General features: G+C 36.4%; 3 protein-coding genes across 9 annotated transcripts; all 3 read left to right on the top strand.

Annotated features, from left to right (window-relative positions):
- Positions 1-347: 347 nt before the first annotated feature.
- Positions 348-3,747, top strand: LOC306903016 (SLAM family member 9-like; the record flags this gene model as incomplete). Its single annotated transcript, XM_079471936.1, has 6 exons — positions 348-393; positions 2,056-2,385; positions 2,595-2,906; positions 2,985-3,098; positions 3,184-3,263; positions 3,394-3,747. The coding sequence occupies 6 exons, from the start codon at positions 348-350 to the stop codon at positions 3,454-3,456; spliced, it is 945 nt and encodes a 314-aa protein (XP_079328062.1). The 3' UTR covers positions 3,457-3,747.
- LOC306903015 (uncharacterized protein) lies at positions 3,716-6,184 on the top strand (the record flags this gene model as incomplete). Its single annotated transcript, XM_079471935.1, has 4 exons — positions 3,716-3,752; positions 4,170-4,499; positions 5,121-5,213; positions 5,287-6,184. The coding sequence occupies 4 exons, from the start codon at positions 3,716-3,718 to the stop codon at positions 5,388-5,390; spliced, it is 564 nt and encodes a 187-aa protein (XP_079328061.1). The 3' UTR covers positions 5,391-6,184.
- Positions 6,185-8,700: 2,516 nt separating this feature from the next.
- Positions 8,701-14,064, top strand: LOC306903178 (natural killer cell receptor 2B4-like). 7 transcript variants are annotated; one of them, XM_079472154.1, is made up of 7 exons: positions 8,701-9,003; positions 10,472-10,596; positions 11,015-11,347; positions 11,430-11,726; positions 11,844-11,951; positions 12,039-12,109; positions 12,771-14,064. In XM_079472154.1, the coding sequence occupies exons 2-7, from the start codon at positions 10,548-10,550 to the stop codon at positions 12,813-12,815; spliced, it is 903 nt and encodes a 300-aa protein (XP_079328280.1). In that variant the 5' UTR covers positions 8,701-9,003; positions 10,472-10,547; the 3' UTR covers positions 12,816-14,064. The 7 variants fall into 7 exon arrangements, with proteins under 7 accessions (XP_079328280.1, XP_079328282.1, XP_079328281.1 ...); XM_079472156.1 differs by having other exon boundaries at positions 10,421-10,596; XM_079472155.1 differs by lacking the exon at positions 10,472-10,596.
- Positions 14,065-21,095: the final 7,031 nt, after the last annotated feature.

The following is a 21,095-nucleotide window of genomic DNA, read 5'->3' as shown; positions in this document are numbered from 1 at the left end:
TAAAAACGACAATTCTTATTTTTTCATGAAATATTGCAGCGTTTAAAGCAAATAGCTTATCAATGTGGGTAATTTTCTTTTTTAAATTCATGTACCCTCATAATCTTCAGTTAAAATCGGAAAATGCACTTCCGCCCTGAAATGACTATCCATCTCAAATGACGTATATTAGATAGCTTGGGCGGAGCAACCGTTAACTCCTCCCCTTTAACCTTCAGTCTGTTTCATTTCAAAATCAATGCAACAGCTGTTTTTACACATCCAATCGATTCGTTTACACATCCAATCGCCACGCCCACTAAAACGATCGCAACTTCCGGTTCACGGGGACTTTAACATTTATCAGGATGATTTTCTCTCACCAGTTTGTTCTGGTCTTGTTTGAGCTGGATGGTAAGTGTAAAAAAATCCTCTTATAATCATCATCATCATCATCATCATCATCATCATCATCATCATCATCATCATCATTATTATTATTATTATTTTAAACTTATTATTTATTGTAAGACTGGATTAATTCACCAAATTGTGTTCCGGGTGTTTTTGGTGACATCACAGGACACCAGGGGGCGATAGTGTATATGTAAAGTAGAGGCTAAAGATTTTCATTGGTTTTATGTCATTTTTGAAACACAGAAAATCTAAATAAAGTTTGAGACTTAATATGTTTGGACTTGTCAATGTTAAGAAAGATTTGATAACATAAAGAGGATGTTTAAAAGCATTGAGAGAGTTCTCCATCTTTATTGTATCTCATCGAGGTGCAGAAGAGTTTCTGGTGTGAGGTCAGGTGGAGACTCATTTTAGCTTTTGCCTTTGATAGTAAATTTGTTCTTGAATTTATTTTTGCGTAAATCAGATGAAGAGCATGTTATAGAGATTCCTGTGTTTTTGCATTTAGACCGGTAAAGAACATTAAAGCTCATATGGCCTGTACGTTTATTTGAGTTAGCTTAGCTGAAGATGTCAGAATAAACACATGTCATATATACACGTGTTCAGTATGCATTGCTTTTTTTCAGGAAGTAGATTTGCGAGACGCTGCATGAAGTTTGATCCTCAGCTGTCTCATAATCTAAACCAGTGGTTCTCAATCTTGGGATGGGTCTAGTGCAACATGTTCTGTGGCATATTATGACATTTTATGTGAAAGATCAGAAAACATGTTGTGCAAAGCAGGAAAATGAAAGCAGACAGAAGAGATGAAGAGTATTAGGGAAGTTTGACTTGATAAACAAACTACTGTACATCCCCAGCCGGTCAGGTCTCAGACATCAGAGGAAAATGTCTCAAGGAATAAACGTGACTATATTTTGGTTTATTTTCATATTAACTGTGAATTGTGTTAACAGTGTGTTTTGTAAACAAGATAAATGTAATGGTTGTAACTCTGGTTGTGTTTTGTAATCTTTAAAGTCAAGGCCCACGTTTCAATATTTTCAAATGAAAATACTTTTTAAATAATGTTTGAGAAACTCAAGCTTTGTTCATAAAGACACCACAGGCAGTTTTCTCAGAAGTGTCAGAGCTCGGATGTGAGGTTATTTAGATCAGTGAATTGTGGTTTATTCTGCTCGCCGGATGCAATGCTAATAGAAAAGTGTCAGTGTGTGTGTGTGTGTGTGTGTGTGTGTGTGTGTACACAAATGAACTTTATGATGAGAACACAAGTGTGCGAAACATCAGATGAAATCATTTGACAGAAATAAAGAGTTTCTGATCAAATACAACAAATGTTCATCAGAATGATTTTCTCTCTTCTGTTCCTGCTTATGATGGTCGGTAAGTAAGAAAGTCATTTTTATAACAGAATGTAATTTTATTAAACAGACTTTACTGTTATTTCATCAGTAAATGTTTTACTGTTTAAAGTTTTTTTTTATCTTAATGAAATGAGTCAAATTTATTATCATTTGATGTTACGAAGAGTTAAAGGTTTTGATCATCAGATATCAGAATATTTCATCACTGTCATGTCACTCTGTTGGTCATTAAAAAGTTAAACTTTAATTTGAGATTATTTTTATCATAATTGAGTTTTATGTGTTTCAGGTTTGTTTGGTGTTGATGGAGATGAAGTGAAGTCAGTGTCAGTGACGGAGGGAGAATCTGTCACTTTACACACTGATCTTACTCACATACAGAGACAAGATCAGATACTGTGGATGTTTGGACCTCAAGAGAAGCGTACAGTTGAAATATATAAGCAAATCATTGATATGTTTGACAGTAATGAGATATTTGGAGGCAGACTGAAGATGAACACTCACACTGGATCTCTCACCATCACAAACATCACCATCACAGACTCTGGACTTTATAAACTACAGATCCGCAGTGACAGAGGAAATTCAGACAAGAGATTCAATGTAAACGTCTTTGGTGAGTTTAATATCACGATCACACACTGTATGTTCGTGCTGATTCAAATGTGACTGAATTACAACAATTCTCCTTTAAGATTATCATTCATTGACCTTTTTAAAACATAGCGACATTGTGTTTTATAAGACATATAATGTGTTAAATAATTGTGATATCTCAGATATACTGTATATTAACAAGTAAACTTTTATTGTCATGTTTTCCAGCTCGTCTGTCTGTTCCTGTCATCGCTCGAATAAGCAACTCTTCTCAATGTTCTTCATCATCAGAAAGATCTTCAGCGTCAACATGTGTGTTGTTGTGTTCAGTGATGAATGTGTCACATGATGTGAGTCTCTCCTGGTACAAAGGAAACAGTTTATTGTCCAGCATCAGTGTGTCTGATCTCAACATCAGACTCTCTCTTCCTCTGGAGGTGGAATATCAGGATACAAACACATACAGATGTGTGGTCAACAATCCCATCACAAACCTCACACAACATCTGGACATCACTGATGTCTGTGGGTCATGTTCAGGTATGACAGCAGTTATAATAATGTTTATTTACTGCACTGAATAAAGCAGAAGGTCTTACAGTAATTTTTCTCTTTTAGTCCTTCTGCAAGAACCTTCGTTTCTTCATGTGTTGATTATTCTGTCAGTTGTGATGTTTGTGATGTCTGCTGTGTGCTGTTGTCTGCACAGGATCTATCAAACAAGACCTGAGAGTAAGTGCGTCCTTAACTAATACAACACAGTGTTTAATAAATACACAAATTGAACAACAGTAACACAACACACGTGTGCTTTCAGAAGAGACCGTGAGAGATGAGAAGAACAGGTCAGAATATACAGAGATCATCTTCAGTCTTCACGTGAGAGATCCGTCACAGGTCAATGAATAAACATCACACACATTCATGATAAATTTGACTTTCTGCTCGTATAAGGGAAAATAAAGCACTTTCTGTTTCAGTTTGTATTAGCTTGTATGAAATAAATGTGTATTTCTGTGTTTGATAGAAATCATATCAGCGTATGGACAAAACCATGAGATCTGTGACGTATCAACACACAACACAGTGAAACTCAAGATGCACACACACAGAATCTCTGAACATTAGTCACATGGAATATGAATGTGGTTAAACTGATGGATAAAGCATGTTTGAAGATCTGAACTGTGCACTGTTTATTTTAGACAAAGTAAGAAGAGTCTGTTTCACGAGATCTCTCTTCATCAGAAAATGACTAAATCTGTCCTCAAAATATTTCTGTTGTGAGTTATCTTTGTTTAGTGTTGAGTTTGTCCTTTGTCAGTTTGGTTAAGATCTGAACTAAATAAATGCGGTTTGTTCTGCTTGCCCGAGACTCTGGAGAAAGTGTGTTGTGCCCTTTTGTTTGTGTATCTTTGTGTTGTGTGTGGCAAATGTGGTTTCATCTCATATACACGAATGAACCTCCAAATGAGAACAAAAGTGTGAGAGAGATCAGAGTAAAGCTCTTCACTGACAACAGTTTATAATAAAAATCACAATACATGTTTTTCAGGATAGTTTTGTGTGTTTTGTTCCTGTTTGTGCCGCACGGTGAGTGAAGAAATTCTGTTTAAGGTCATTTTTACTGAAACAAATTAGATTTCATATCTTCAACATAAGAAAGTTTAAAAATATGTTATCATCAGATATGAAATATCATGTTTTTAAACCCACTTCATTTTTAAAAACAGTTTCCATTAAACGTTGTCACTTGGATTCGTTTGTATCAATTTTGTATTTTTGTTTGTGTGTCTGTTTCAGGAGTGTTTGGTGTTGATGGATATGAAGTGACATCAGTGTCAGTGATGGAGGGAGAATCTGTCACTTTACACACTCATCTTACTCACATACAGAGACAAGATTACATAGTGTGGATGTTTGGACCTCAAGAGAAGCGTATAGCTGAGATGTATAAGAATCGCATTGATATGTATGACAGTAATGAGATATTTGGAGACAGACTGAAGATGGACAGCGAGACTGAATCTTTTATCATCACAGACATCAGAATCACAGATTCTGGACTTTATCAACTACAGATCCGCAGTGACAGAGGAACTTCATACAAGAGATTCAATGTTACTGTCTTCGGTGAGTTCACACCGTTCACTGTTTATTCTGATGAATTCGTTTTAAAGGTACAAGATATTTTTTCATTCATCATTTAAAAAAAACAACAATACTGTTGTTTGAAGCACATGCATTTTATATATATATATATATATATATATATATATATGTGTTGACATCACCCTCTTTTTGTATAATCACAGACACTATACCTGTTTATATCATCACACATAGAGCAAAGCTCTGATTTACTACATCCGTCACAGATTTTTATCATTTGTGTTAACAGTCACACGTACAAAAATTCAGCTTAAAAAAACGATAAAACATATTTTATGGTGTGTTTCTGGCACAAAATGTCTGTTTTACAGGATTGTTTTTTTGAAAGTACGGCCAACATTTTTGTAATTATGCAAAAAGAAATTCCAATATACAAGAAAAATGGGGAAAACATGTTCATTACTTGCACCCACAGGATCTTTTACAGTGCAAAAATTGCTTGCTATATTAATTCTTCTAATATTTGGTATAGTGTCTGAAAATTATGTGTGAAAAAATTAAGCAAACTGATTTATAAAGAGACACGAGAAGCATAGATTTATCCATAGTTAAGGTTATAAACTATGCATTCATGTTTTTCAGCTCGTCCGTCTGTTCCTGCCATCATCAGAAACCATCCCATCACAAACCACACTCAGCATCTCAACATCACTGAGATCTGCGAGTCATGTTCAGGTATGTTGATGTACACTACCGCAGTGACTTTTATTTTGGTTAATTTGTGTAATAGTGTTGTATTTCTTCTCAGACCAAACCCCCTGTTGTAGTTTAACCGAGACTGTGATCCGATTGGTCATCTCTGCTGTGGTGGTCGTGGCTACTCTGACTGTAGGGTTTTACGAACTGAGTTGAACAAGAGAACGCAGACATCACCACCAGGGGGCGATAGTGAATAAAAAATCTTCTTACACATTTCAGACATAAAGCTTTTTCAGTGCTTCTATACGTTGTTTTGTCATGAACATTAAAACTTGAAAAATATTTCGATCTGTCATTATTAAAAAAGATCTGATTAGGTTTATGGTCTCATGGTGAGCCTGCACGTCTACAGCTGCATTGAATCTGATTATGATGCTGAAGAGCTTCTGATATGCACTCTCATGCTTCAAATGTTTATTCGATTCCATTCAAACCATCATTGGGTCAAAAATGGACAAACCCAACTGTTGGGTTAAATTACCCAGAGAATGTTTAAATGTAATTGTAATAATCCAGCATAGGTTAATTCATAACCCAATTTTAAATATTTACATCTTTCAAGTTTTCTTGATTTCTTTATTCGGCGTTATAGCAAACTTGTATTGTGTTCAACTTTTCTCTTTGATATTTTTGTCGTTCTTGATGAAAAACCATCCAATCCACAAGATATTCCCATACAGGACCTAAAAAAAAACACTTATTGCTGACATGTGGATCAAACAAACGTTGTCTTTGACTGGTGTCACATGCTTTTTCAGCTTCAGGCTGACTTTGTATGCGTGCCCTTAATCTTCATTTATGTCGTTTGAATATGCACTATAGCAAATGGAAAAACTGATGGCAGATGCTGTCCTCCCTGTGGGAAGTGTGCGTTTGCTTGCAAGTTTTTTGGTTCATGTTTTCCCCCTCATGGGTGTTTCATTTAATAAAGCTGTTTGCTGTACCCTACGTCTGCGTGCATCTGGGTTCTGTCTATTTTTGTTGTGTGACACAGTGATGTGTGACATCTCAAGGGGGACTTTTATTTTAAAACATATCAGGCTACCAAAGGTATACTGTAGGTTAAAAAAGAGTTGGCGAAATTCAAGTGGGTGCTAAAATATAGTATAGTATATATAGTATAGTAACCATGGGAGGTTAAAAGTAACCAGAGCCACCTTCTTGTCGCTTCAAACCTGTTTTACCTATTTTTGCGTTTCATTTCTGTTATATTTGAAGGAAGCAAACATAAAAGTGTTATACTAAGATGAGCTTTGTACAGGATGTGGTTTGAATAGACAGAACACAGACAGATTAAAGACCAAGGAAGAATGTTTAAGTGCATCTGTAACTAAAGCGTTTATTTGTTTGTTTGTAAATGGGCATCTTAATAATTACCAAAATATAACATTTACTTTATATTAACATTTATTTAAAACACCAGGGGCCTCATGTACAAAGACTTGCGTTGATTCCATACTAAACGTACTATTGCGTACGGACAAAGCTGTAAATGTGCATATGCACAAAAAAAAGTCACGGCAGACATGAAGTTGCCATGAAGGAACGCAGGCGCTCAAGCACTTTTAATCCTCCCCCCTCAACCCCGTCTGCACGTTCCTGTAAAAGCGCCTTTGATATAAATTATAGATCACGCTGTTGCATTAGTCACAGGAACTTTATCAACTTCTACTTCCATGCATTGTACTCATCACATTTCATGTTGCTTTGTTTTATATGTTGTCAATCTGAGAAAGCACAAAAGTCCCAATAACCATCTGAACCCCCTCGGGAGATTTTGGAAAAAAAGGGAAATCATTCATGTTCATTTCAATTTCATTTTCTTTATTTCTTATTTTTGCTTTGCATTGATGTAGATCCCCAATACCCCTTGTGTTTGTGTTTTAAACCGACAGATGGAACATAGATAGAGACACACATACATGCTCCGAGTGAGACGTGCTGTGGTCTTGTTTATGTAGGTCAGTTCAGCGGATAGAGTGTTTTGTATTGATGTGGTGTAAGGCCACTTCAATCGTTGAATGTATGTTATAGGTGTGCAGAAGGTGTTATGCATTCGCTGGGCTCAGTATGTGGGTGAAGATATGACTGTTTACTTCATAGAGCTGAACAACACGGCCTTCACAGTTACAATAGTATTAGTGTAATCTACAGATGTAAACATCACAACATTCAGTGAATAATACGCACTTTACGTATCACCAAGACTGAATAAACAAATAATGTGTTGAGTAGTGTCCCGTCTTTCAGTTTTTATGTTCTTTCTTTATTAGAAATCGCACGGTCCATCTTATGCATTTGTTTATTTCTGACCTAAATAAACAGCAGTATGGTTTGAAGGCACTAGCAGCCTTTAATACTTTTAATTGGTCTCATTAAATTGTTTAATCTTGTGGATTTAATGCGCTCTTGTTTTTCTCGTTTTCTCATGTCATGCTTGTTTGGCCTTTTTGTTTTTAAGGTCATGCTCTCGTGTATTTCTGTAACTCGTGTTTTTAAACCATTTGGTTTTCCCACAAATGAGAACTGAGGTTCGATTGACAAAGTTACAAAGAATAAACGCTTTAGGAGGCATTCGGAGACAGCGCAGACATTCATTCTATCGGAGAATGAGACGGTTTCTTTATAAAGATAATGCAGTGAGAATATGATTCACAGTCTGGCAGCTGTGGGCACTACGAAAACTGACATATTAGACACATTAAAGATTAACTGTGATCTCAAAAAACGTGTTTAGGCTTTGTTTTGCTTTCTATCCTTTAAATGACAGTCTCTCAGGAACTTCACAATAAACAGGTTTGGGTTCAGACAGGATTTTGTCTTTGTGGTATTATAAGGGGGTTTCCTGCACATAAATATAGACCACTTTGCAACATGTAAACACTGGTCATGAAGCACTTGTGGTTTCATCTTTATAAATCTATCATATATAATCTTTAAGATGTTCTATTTGCATTTTGTTAAAATGTTGTACCTGAATCAGGAAGTTCTTCTGGACCATGGTTGTGGTCATGGTTCTGCCACATCTTGTCAGATTTGTCTTGGGGCAGGATCATGGCAGTACCACGTGTTTTGTGTGGAGATAAACACATTATTATCTGTCACAACATGTGCTTTCTCTCTGGTCTTGTATTTTTGCCCCCGCCCCTCTCTTCTCTCTGTTAGCTCTCCTTCAGTGTTTTATTACCAACACCTGCTCCTTTTGTTAGTCTTACATATAATGCCCTTGTGTCCATTGTGCATTTGAACACCATACAAATGATGAATAGTAATTTAGGATGAACACATAAAGACAAGGCAGAAAATGATCTTATGGGCTTCAGAATAAAAATAGAATTTTATTTCCAAAAATGCAATAGATGTGATACATTTAATCGGAACTCAATAAAATGAAGCGAGAATGAACCTCCCACATCCACACCCACCCCCCACATTACACCACCAAACCCCGCCGCATGCTTTTGTGCTCAATGTGTTTAGGAACTGAGATTAGCCTACTTTGCGTCGTAGGTTTTCTTCCACGAAACAGGAATGATTGTATACTTCTATACAGGATATCGCATATAGGATATGGCTATTCATTAATTTGTTTATTTTTTTGTGCAACTTTCTTTGTGTTGATCTTTCGATCTGTTTTGGATTTTCGATCGTGGAGAAGTGAAACCCAATGCCATCGATCATGAGGATCCAATGCTTTTTGGTTGACTTTTTGAAAATATGATCTATAAATCGGTTTTATTCGCTCTGTGCCTATGGCTTGCACGTGGTAAGTGATTTGTGTTATTAAAATGAACTCACAAAACTTGTTTAAATCATATATCTATAGTGTGTTTTTTACTGAAGCAGCCAAAACTTAGGTGCGGAGTTTATGGACATGAATGCGCTTTTACTTTTTTTAGTATAAAAAGCGCATCAATTCCTAATGCATAGCTGGTAAAGTGTTGCGTTAAATCCACGCGTGCTGGTTGAATGCACATGTATGGCACAGTAGATGCCTTTTGGACAATGTATAGATGAATGGACAGGTCCGGAGGCGGCAATTTTTGAAATAAAGCGGGACAGTGGTTGCGCCTTTTTACCCGTCTAACCGGGTCAAAGTTTGGAGGAAGAACCTCTATGGGCAACGCGGGCGCATCCCTCAACACCTTTGTTTCCACTGAAACATCATCAGCCAACGATCAACTGAACTGCCAAAGAGACAATGCCAACATATTAACACTTGTTGTTTCTCACCCGATTTTATTTATAGGGTGAAGTCAGCTACAATGGGCCAAGTTTTGATAAACCATACATGAGAATTTGGCATTCGACTCTAATAATAATAATTTCTCACTTCACCCTATCCCAGAAAGCACAATCCATATGGTTTATCTCTATTTCACGTCTGCATTTAAATCTGCAATGTCTCGGAGACGACATTTTTTAACGTTTGGATTTTATGATTTCTGTTTGATGATATATGATAGATTTAGATTTCAAGTTATCATGTATTCATATCTCAATTATATACAATGCCTCGGCCTCCTATTCGTGCACAATGCTTTAATTCAGTTAAACTGATAGGTTTTCTGTGTCTCATGCCTCTAAATGTCACAGACATTTCTGGATTTACAGTTTAAGTATATATTTGGTTAATAACCGTGTATATTATATTATTATAATTGAAAACAACCCAGAAATTACACAACAGGGAACAGGGCAAATTCTGCAGTAGCCTACTGCTGTTCATCTGGCTTGTTTGGGGAGAAATGTATTTAGAATTTAGTCCTGTTGTTATTATTATTATTATATTATTAAAAAAATATTTAGATGGATTTGTCCGTCTTTCATCAGATTTCACTTTTGTTATGTTTTATCTGTGCTGGGAAAATATGAGAAAAAAACATGTATAATAGCGAAACTAGACAGATGGGAGGGGCAGGATTTGTGTGGTTCCCCCCCTAAAGGATGCGAACTTGATCCACATTTTTGAAACGTGTGAGGGCACATCCCGCCTAAGTTGCAGAACTGAATCTCTTCGTCGTTCAATTTCTTTTTTTGCACGAAAACCGAAATTATTCTGTACTTGAATTTATAGTAGGACTATTGCATAGACTCATCCACAGCCTGTCGAACCATTATTGCATATCTTTCTTTTTGTTGATCTTTCTCGGACTGTTTTTTTCTTTCTGTTTTCATCTCAGTTTGAAGAAGTGAAAACTAAAGGCATGGTTTCGTTTTCTGATGTTCTGAAGGTTTTTTTGGTTTCGGACGTGACCCTCACAATGACCAGTTCCTCTACATCATGTGCAGCAGAAACGTTTTGAAGATATGATCTATACATCGCTTTTATTCGCTCTGTGCTTATGGCGTGCACGTGGTAGGTCGTTTATTTATATTCACATTAATTCACGGAACAATTGACTCTTGTTGAACTTGAACTTGTTTGTCCTGAAGCCATCCGACTGAGAGTTTCAATGGCTGTGAATGCGCATTGACTTTTGTCTGTATAAATTATTCAAAGCATAAAAAGAGCTTGCGATCAATATTTTAGTCTGTGAAGGATGTGCCATGAAAGCAATGCATGGAGATGAATGGACAGGTGAAGGATCCGCCTTGATCCCTTTTGTCCGTTTATAACCGGTGAAAGTGCAAAGTACACGCAATGATGACTGCAGGCTATAGATACTGTTAATAAAATAACACAAGCCTGCCACCCAATCTTATATGTGTCTATATTAGTTTACTTATAAATGTGTCTATTTATTTATACATTAGTGTTATTTTTTTGTTTGCAGGTGTGTTTGGTGTTGATGGAGATGAAGTGAAGTTGGTGTCAGTGATGGAGGGAGAATCTGTCACTTTACTCACTAATCTTACTCACATACAGACGGACATACAGATACTCTGGACTTTTAAACAAACCAGTCGTCTGGCCGAAATCATTAAAAGGGAACAGATGAACATTTCTTTTGTTAGTAAGGACGGGTTATTTAGAGATCATCTACAGATGGACAGTCAGACTGGATCTCTCACCGTCACAAACATCAGAACTGAACACACTGGACTTTATCAACTACAGATCATCAGTGACAAGATCTCATTCGCACGTTTTACTGTTATTGTCCATGGTGAGCATGTAAAATGATTGAAAATGCACATCTATAGGTTTCTGTAAGTAACGTGTCTTTTCTCATCTGTCATGTTTTCCAGCTCGTCTGTCTGTTCCTGTCATCTCCAGAGACTCTTCTCAATGTTCTTCATCATCAGAAAGATCTTCAGCGTCAACATGTGTGTTGTTGTGTTCAGTGATGAATGTGACACGTGTGAGTCTCTCCTGGTACAAAGGAAACAGTTTATTGTCCAACATCAGTGTGTCTGATCTCAACATCAGACTCTCTCTTCCTCTGGAGGTGGAATATCAGGACAACAACACATACAGATGTGTGGTCAGCAATCCGGTCAGCAACCAGACTCTAGACATCAATGATGTCTGTGGGTCATGTTCAGGTAAGAGATCTGAGTGTCTGGTTGGTCAAACTCGTGTTAAATGGCCTTTTCCTACATGATAGAATATCATTGAAGTCAAACATTTCTACGTTTAATTTTTGAATTTGTTCATTACAGCACTCGTGCAGAATCCTCATTTTCTTGTGGGAATCACAGTTTTTCTGGTGGTTGTGACCGCAGCTTTGGGTGTAATGTGCTTTCTCTGCAGGAAATCTAGACACAGAGGCAAGTATTATGTCCTTTTAGTTGTATTAACTTCGTCTTTTGTGCAAGAATTTGTGGAGTGAAAACTGTGATTGTTATTGAAAACAGTTCAGACTCATGATGATGAAGAGATTCATTATGCAGATACAACATTTTGTGCACGCCAAAATCAGATTCCGGTAAGAGATTGTGTTGCTGTGTGCATCTGTATCTTGCTTTTTTAGCCCCCGTGGGGTCTTAACAAGCAAAAAAAGTGTTGTTTGTAAGCGGTACCAAATGAGGTGTCAAGCTGTCTTGTAAATCGTAAGAATCTGCTGAAAACATCTCCTCCGTCAGCACCTGACCGATCAGTTCTGACTTTTTTCCACTCTTTCTAAAGAAAACACTTAGCTCTGTATACTGTGTTAGGGTATATGAGACCTGTTTTATTGCACTTTTATGCTTTTTGTGGTCCTTATGTGGTTCCAATTGCTTCCATTGTGCACCTCATTTGTAAGCCGCTTTGGACAAAAGCGTCTGCTAAATGTACAAATCTGTGCTTTTCTGCTGTATAGGGCTAAAAGACCCAAACCACACGCACACACATATTTATATATAAAACAGATTTTGTGAACTTGGAAATGCACAAAGTGCAAAATTCTGCCACCAAATGGTAAAAGTTAACAGACTGAATAGAAGGCAAATATACATTTTGTACAAAATGACACGCTTTATCGCTGCATTCTCGTCTCTTGGCTTCAGTCTGAATGTGTAATGTCTGTACAGCTCAGCAAAACATTGTAACAACGAACACAATTTACATATTTAACAACTTGTTTTTTTTCTCTTGTGTTTTTACAGAAATCTGATGACCACACAGTATACTCAAGTGTTTCTTTGAGTTGACGTCTTCCCAGTGGCGGTTTTAGGCACGGGCGAAACGGGCAGTCGTCAAATCTGAACTTTGGCGAAAATTCGCGCTGCCCATCAGGAGCTTTCTCTAGTAGGGCCGTGATTATTTACATTTAGTCATTTCGCAAAAGCTTTTATCCAAAGCGACTTACAAAGAGTTCGAGGAGCAATAAGCGATAGCATATGTCATACAAAGAGCAATAGTACAATAGGTGCTGATACAAAGTTAGTTTCAACAAAAGCTAGACCACTACCTGTTGAGAGAAGTGTTAGTGTACGTGTTTTTTTTGTCTGTCAGGTATTCGCCGAAGATGTGCGTTATTTGGAAGAAATTATTATGATTTATGACGCAAATTCAATTAGTGGGCTAAAGTCAGTCACACACCACCTCGACTTTCTTCCACATATCGCACATTTTATCCATAATGCAATGAATACAGGCCTATAGTTCCTGCACATTTTTGTTTTTCTGAATTGTGTGAAATGGCTAATCAAAAATAAGTAATACAAAACGATTATGGCCGTGACTCATTTCCTGAGTGACAGTGTTGGGGGGCGGGGGGGGAATCTGTTGATTGTCGAGTGCCTAATAAACAGAGATGGACAGGAAAAGGTCAAAGCCATCAGGTGCACAAAAAAACTGATTTGTGCAATTGAGAAATATAATTTTCTCTTTCACTTATGTTGTTTTAAAAAATATGTCATCATTTTATGTGTGCGCTGGGGGCGCTCAAAGGGGGTCTCGCCCGGGGTGCAATTCAATGTAGAACCGCCACTGCGTCTTCCTCATATCATCTGTGCGTTTGATTATGAACCAGACATTATGTTGATATTATAACACCTTTTCAGTCACAATAGCAATAATCCCAAAATACATTGCTGCAGAACGTTTTATGAAGATGAACGACACTGGAATTATTTGCTACTAGATTTCATTATTAAACTGTCTGTGTGACATTGTGCTAATGAGTCTGTTATATCTGACTATGCTCAGTTTACATTGCGCAGTCAATTTGAACAGATTCTGGATTACATGACTCCATCAAACACATGATCTTGAGTGCTTGTGGTTTCATGGAAATACTGTTGATATACAAAAGACAGATTTTTTTACATTTGTTGTGCATACGTTGTGATGTTTGTGTTAATATTCGTTAATGCTTTTTTACACATTACTCTTAAATAAGAATGTGAGTTGCGAGGTGCTTTGTAACACAAATAAAGTTGAACAAATGGACAAATTACACTTGTTGTATAATCATTGACAAAGTGTGCCCTTTTCTTCTTAGAAAAGATCTTTATAAGTAAATTACATTTAAGAATATTCTTAAGAACGTCCAATAATTTATCTTAATAAAGTTCGTGCATTTCGAGCAAATGTTTATGCAAGGCAATAAATGCAAATGAGATGATGATGCTTAATAAAAGAATTTAGTAATTGGATATATTACTAATATAACAACTTCCCCTGAAAGCACACATCTGGTTTAAGTCTATTTGACGTCTGCTTTACATCTGCAATACATAGTTTGCTCATCTGCAATACATCTCAGAGATTTCTGCTGTCAGACTTCATATAGACATCTAGAAGATGTCTGTAAGATGTTTATGATTTAGGATGGATTTAACGCTGCTCTTTCTAAGATGTTTAGCAGATGTTTTTACGCAGCAGATGTTTCCAGATCTTTAGCGGACGTATTACAGATGTTCAGATAGACGTCAGCCGGATGGATTGTGCTATCTGGGAACTCTGTGAGTCAATAACCATTTTTCCAACAGAAATAGTCACACGAATTGTTACGTCTTCCTTTAAGTCTTAATGTTGGTGGTTAGAGTGGGCAAGTTTTAAAGCGTGATAAAAGAATGGGTCCATAAACTTGAGATAAAAGAAGAGAGTTCCTTTATTTTATCCATGCAAAGATCCAGCATTGAATTTACAACTTGGTTTATCTTTATCTAGATAAAAGTTTCCCTCCACCAACCTCACACCAATAACTCTTTGGCCTTTGTATATACAAACTCTTTGGCCTTTGTCACCCTACGCCACCTAGTGGGAAGCAGCAAAATGGCTCCTACACACATAAATGAAAGAAAAGAAGTAAAAAACACCATATAAACAAAATAATGAAAATCTTAACAAAGAAAAAAAAGCAAAGTACAGACTAAGCTAGCTGTTTTTATGTATGTAGCAACAAGCTACAAATCCGAAACGTAACAGATCTTCATATATAAAGTACATTTAATAGATCTTTCATTTTGCGCATCAAAATAAAATAAATAAATAAATAAATATTTAGCCTCCTGTATCAGCCTTATGTGGTCAATGATGCCATGTTGTTCTGCTCTGCTCAGTAGGCCTATGCTCATGCTTCTCATGGTTTATCGGTGTGACATCTCCTGTTCATGGTTCATAAACCCCTCATATCTGATCAGATAAACAGCAAGACTGGTGCACACAAAGCATTTGTTCAGGTGAATCCTTTAGCATGCTTTTAATATGATATTAGCATGCTTTTAATATGATAATATCATGTTTTACAAGTCATAACGATGTAATGTAAGCAAATCGTTGGGATGACCTCCAGAGAAGCCTCCAGCTTCGGCTCTGATGATGAGAAAAGCATCTGATTCGATGTTTTGGAATTTCCAGGTAAACTAATTTCTGTGTGTCTGGTATTAACCCCCCCAACCACAAAGGTCCAAAAAAAGGATTTTGGTTACTTAAAGCAACTTTCAGGCCAAGCTTCTTAATATATACATTTCTTAAAGGGGTGCAGAAATTAATTTAAGAATTTCTTTTTTTTGTGTGAAAATAAAATTGTATGGAATCAGAGATCACTAATAGATTCCAGTTCTGTGTTCTTGTCAGAACTGAACAACACTTGAAAAAGGGAACACATTTACCACGCCTGCTTATGATAATGTGAACTGTCTCTTTGTTACACAGTGATTCTTGAGGTGGCCGTAAAAGACAAATATTACATTTACAGTATGAAGTTACACGGTTTAAAAATTTAATTTACCAAGGACACTATTAGTGAATACAAGGACATTGTATACGACAAACAGGGCCTTAAACTGTTGATAGAAGATACAGATAGAGGACGTTCATGTAATCTGCATGATACATGTGATGAAAGATGCAGGACTAGAAAAGCCTACATTTCTTTTTTTCTTTGGCAGACAGCACATGATGGGAAGTAGAGGAGGCCTGACCAAAACGTATAATGTGGATCAGTACATACAGAAACAATGTTGATTTACAGTCGTGAAAAAGTGCGCACTTTATTATGTTACAGACTGCCAGCATAACATATGAACACAAGTATTTACATCAGAAAACATTCTTCCTTTTTTTCTTTTCCTAGGTTTCTCTTGGCAGGATCATGACAGAACCTGTGGAGAGAGGCAATTATTATTGGTTTGGCTTTGCCATACGCTCTCTCCGGTCTCATCTCTATTCCCGTCCTCTCATTACCTCCTTATTGCTTGTTAATTAGATCATGCCCCACACCTGTTCCCTTCTTGATTTGGTCTCTTAATGCCCTTGTGTCTTCTGTCTTCTGTCTTCTGTCTTCTGTCTTCTGTCTTCTGTCTTCTGTCTTCTGTCTTCTGTCTTCTGTCTTCTGTCTTCTGTCTTCTGTCTTCTGTCTTCTGTCTTCTGTCTTCTGTCTTCTGTCTTGTGCTGGTCCGGTCCAGTCCAGTCCAGTCCAGTCACATGTGGGCTTCTCACTGTGCATAATGTTATTTTGGTAATGAAAAATGAATATTAGCCCCAATAGCTCACTTTTGTAGATATTTTTATTCAAAAATATTAATTTCTCTGCTGTGGAAGGACTTAGCCTACTTTTTTACAGATAATTTCTCCAGCCTTTGAAAAAATCCTCTCACAAGGGAAGATATTTTTTAGCAAGGACATGTCACCATTTGGCCGGTTCTTGGCCACCAGAGGTCCCCAGAGTATTTCACGCTTGATTTTGATCATTGTTTGCACCTGTGTCTTGTTTAGTTTGAGTATTTACACCCCTAGTCCCTCACTCTAAGTGTGTATGTTGTAGCCCTTCACATGTTACTATGAGGTCAGAGAGTGATTTAGTTTTTTGGAATAGCTTGTGTGCCATTATCCTACTGTGGATTTATATTTTTGCTTGGAGGATTATATTTTAGTTTTTTCCAATTAAAACTTTATTTCAAGCATTGTTGCGTCTGCCTCACCATTTGGTTTTAAACAACTCCTAGTTGCTCAGTCTGGAAATTTACCACATGTCTCACACCGGAGAGACCGGGCCCTGACAATACAAATGTGGAAAGAATACTGCTCTCTCTTTCCAATAAATTAGGGGATCATGAGTTCTAGTCAAAAACCATCATGAGGTCTTTTTTCACTTCCACTTTGGAATCCGCAGTTATGCTTATTGTTGTAGAATGATAATCTGCAATATAAGCAATATCATGGTGCAGAGAAAAAAAAGGCGCTCTTTCCTCCTGCACACAGAGTTTATATATACCCTTTGCCCTCCAGCAAGAATCCCGAGCTGGTTTACGAGAAGTGATGCCCGTTATTCCAAACAGAACATCTTTGTCCCTGCTCGAGGGCAAAGGCAGAGTGGTATTATGCGTATAGAGAAAAACATAATAACATTACGCTAAAACAAATATTTCGTTCGTTTACATTTGGGGGTCTTAGTCAAATAAAACCACAAACTGAAGTAGATTTGATAGAATGCATCTCTCCATTTGCATTGCGCCATATAACTCCATGAAGAGATCTGATGTGCAATATCATGCTTGAAGTCAAACATTTCTAAGTTTAATTTTTGAATTTGTTTATTACAGCACTCGTGCAGAATCCACTTTTGGTGAGAAGCACAGTTTTTCTGGTAATGCTGGTTCTTGCGACTGCAGCTGTGGGTGTAATGTGCCACATTTGGAAAAGCAGACACACTGTGATTGAAAACAGTTCAGACTCATGTTTGTCAGTATCTGCATAAAGCATCTCATCCTTATCATAATTTAGTGCATAATTTAGTGAGATTCCAGTGAGAGATTGTGTTGATGTTACTTATGCGAGAGACACTGCATAAGACATCCTGCTACATTAATATCTGTTTATTCTTGGCAGATTTAGATTAGATCATTACACGCTTTATTTGTCTTGTCTCTTGGCTTTAATCTGTACAGCTCTACAAAGGCAAAATATTGTAACAAAGACAGCAATGTATAGTTAAACCGCTGAATCAGAAAGCCAATGAACACACATTGTACTCAGGTGATATTTTGAGTTTGTCACCATATCATCTGTGCATCTTGACTATGAACCAGACGCGCTGTAACGTTGAAATCATTGTTTTATAAAATAACATTTATATAACATTTAAATAGAAATTACACATCAGGTCTCCTGCTTGTTATAATTGGAGTTTCTGGACTGACGTTCGGGAAGAACAAACACAACCACACCCACACCCACATATTATTGCAAGTGGTTTGCCATGTTAACCACAGGTTTAATGAAAAACAAACCTGTTTATGAAATGAGACTTGGAAAAAGAGTTTAAACAGCATTTCCCCATTTTGTTTTCAATAGGTTCTTGTACTTTCAGATTGAACATTGTTGAAAGCAATCAGATTTGCAAAATATTCTGCACTTTATTCAGTAGGAGTGATATTCGGTTGGGGATTATTTTGAAGCCCCAAATTGAGGGGCCATGTGATGATGAGCAACGTATAAAGATGTGTAAGTAACTAAATGTACAAACTCTGTTAAAGAGTGTTTATTGACTCCTAAGGATGGTACGATCCATTAATTTTCGACGGGGAAAATCAAGTGTGTATAAGTACGGGTGAGACAAAGAAACCAGCAAAATGTCTTTGTCGACATCGAGGCTAGCATGATGCCTGGTTTTGCTGCTCACAGTTTTTTTCTTATGTTTGTTCAGTCAGTTTTCTTTCCTATATTCTTGTTGGTTAAAGTGTGTGGATTCACGTGTGCCAAGACCGTGGTCCAAAATCAAAACACTTGGACTGAAACATCCGACTATCCGACTAACCACGACGGCGACAATCCGACAGGCCATTTGAAGTCTTTCATTGTAATGCACTTTAAGTTTTGACAATATCAGCACTTTTGAATTAAAACTAACTTGCATAAAACCCTTGTACACTCAGATGTAAAAATATTTGTATTTTTTTTATTATATATATTTTTTTTTAATTATATTTATGTGTAGTCTGTTGTCACTTAGCCTACTGGATTTAATTACACAGCATGCATTTCACCTACTAGATTCAGATTGGTTTGTATTCATACATTTTTTAAATACAATTTTTATCACCTTACCATACTTATGAGGTAAAGAGGCGGGATAATGTACAGGAAGGAATCAACCCCTTCATTATGATACTTCACAATTTCATGTCTTAATATTAAAAATATTAAATAATTTCATATTAAAAAAAATTACAACACATTTAACAAGAGAATATTTTTATTTATCAGTTTAATCATTAAGGAATATCGGTTGTTTTAGTGTTTGTATTTTCTTTTAACTAGAACCACTGTGGTAACTGCTTTGTCAATCTTATAACGCAGATCTATGTTGATGTTTTTCATGTGGTTTTATTTACACAGAGCAGGTGAGATTGTGTGTTTGATGAGGGGTGTACAGTTTGAACCTTGACATTAGTATTATGACACATGCTAAGTAGTATACAAAATGTTGATTGATTTATGACCCTCCTGTCAGTCAGATGGTTCTTTTATGGGATGTCAATCGTAATGACATGTATGTTTTATGGCTTTTGAGTCTATGCCTCCCTTCCTACAGTGTTCTAGTTCCCCTCACACTTTAACCAAAAAATGTTGCTTTCAACCTGGCTGATTTTCTAACAGGGTACATGCTGTGAAAGCCGTTTGTGTTTTGTAAATTAGAGAGAGATAAAGTAAATGTTTCTGTGATGTTTCTTCTAAGAGTGATTTGTTTCTTTGTTTTATGACTTTTTTTTCTGGCAAATGAGTGATTGAGACTTTGGGGATCTGCAAAGTGTGATTTGGCCCACCTCTCTCCCAGGCAAGTCATGTCATCTAGTCAATCACTGGGTGCTCTGGGTTTTCAGTTTCAGAACGTGAGGTATACCAAACCCGCGACCACGGGGTAAGTCAAGCCCGTTGAAGGATGTTTTTATATTACATTTTCAGCTGCTGCCATGTTCTTTTTATTAAAAAAGTGCACCATGACAAAAATCGTAGATTATATATATATATATATATATATATATATATATATCCTTTGTGTTTATATTTGGGTGTTCAATGTGATGGCAGTGATTGCCTTTTCAGGGTGTTTTCTTAATGCCTTGGGTAAAATTCCCAGGGAGTTAATATCTGGGTCATTCTACGGAAATGTAATTTTTTCTGTCCCTAGCCTTTACAGAAATATTACACTTGAAAAACACTTTAAGGTTAAAAAAATTCTATATTTTAAAATGAAACAATATGTTATTTGAACAATTACACCTTCTTGAGCCATCAATTTGGCAATATTTGATTTTTATTGTTCATCCTCTTTCACGGAAAAGGGAACTCCACAGACTTTAAATGCTGCGTTGCTTTTGTGTGGCCTGGTCACAATTAAAGATTATTTTGGTGCTATATATATATATATATATATATATATATATATATATAGGTATACCAAATTTGTATTCATTAATTACAATTCCAAGCACCACAGAAGTGCTCGTCCCCACAGTGGGAAAATGCTTTATTTTTAGGTCAAAAACTGTGTTTTCTTCCATTTAAAATACAATAATGTGTCCATAACTATCAAATATATTATGTAAATTACACAAAAAAACGAAATGCTAAATAAATATTATAAAATATATAATGAAAGTAGTGGTCCCATGGAGTTGTGTCACTGGTTTTACTGTTTAACAAAAAAGCTCCTATCTTTAAATAAAAATCACACTGATGACATCACTTGACTTCCTTCTTCCAATTTCCTGGAGATCTATGAAAAGAAGCCCATGGTAAGTCCACAGAAATCTTCTCATTTATCTCATGATTTCATATGAAGCTTTTAGTCAAAGTCATTGGTATGACCTCCTTTATTGTTTGGGAATTGTAAAAAAACTAGAATAAAAATTTATTAAACTATTTAATTTAGTGAGTATACAATGATTGACAATATCTGGTTTGATACCTTGCAGCAGCCATTTTTTTAAATGGAGTTTTCATGAAAATTGTCACTGGTGTCACCTTCCTTATGGGTT

Source organism: Barbatula barbatula (genome assembly GCF_947034865.1).
Source record: "Barbatula barbatula genome assembly, chromosome: 13".
NCBI lineage: Eukaryota > Metazoa > Chordata > Actinopteri > Cypriniformes > Nemacheilidae > Barbatula > Barbatula barbatula.
This window is presented reverse-complemented; position numbering and strand designations above follow the sequence as displayed.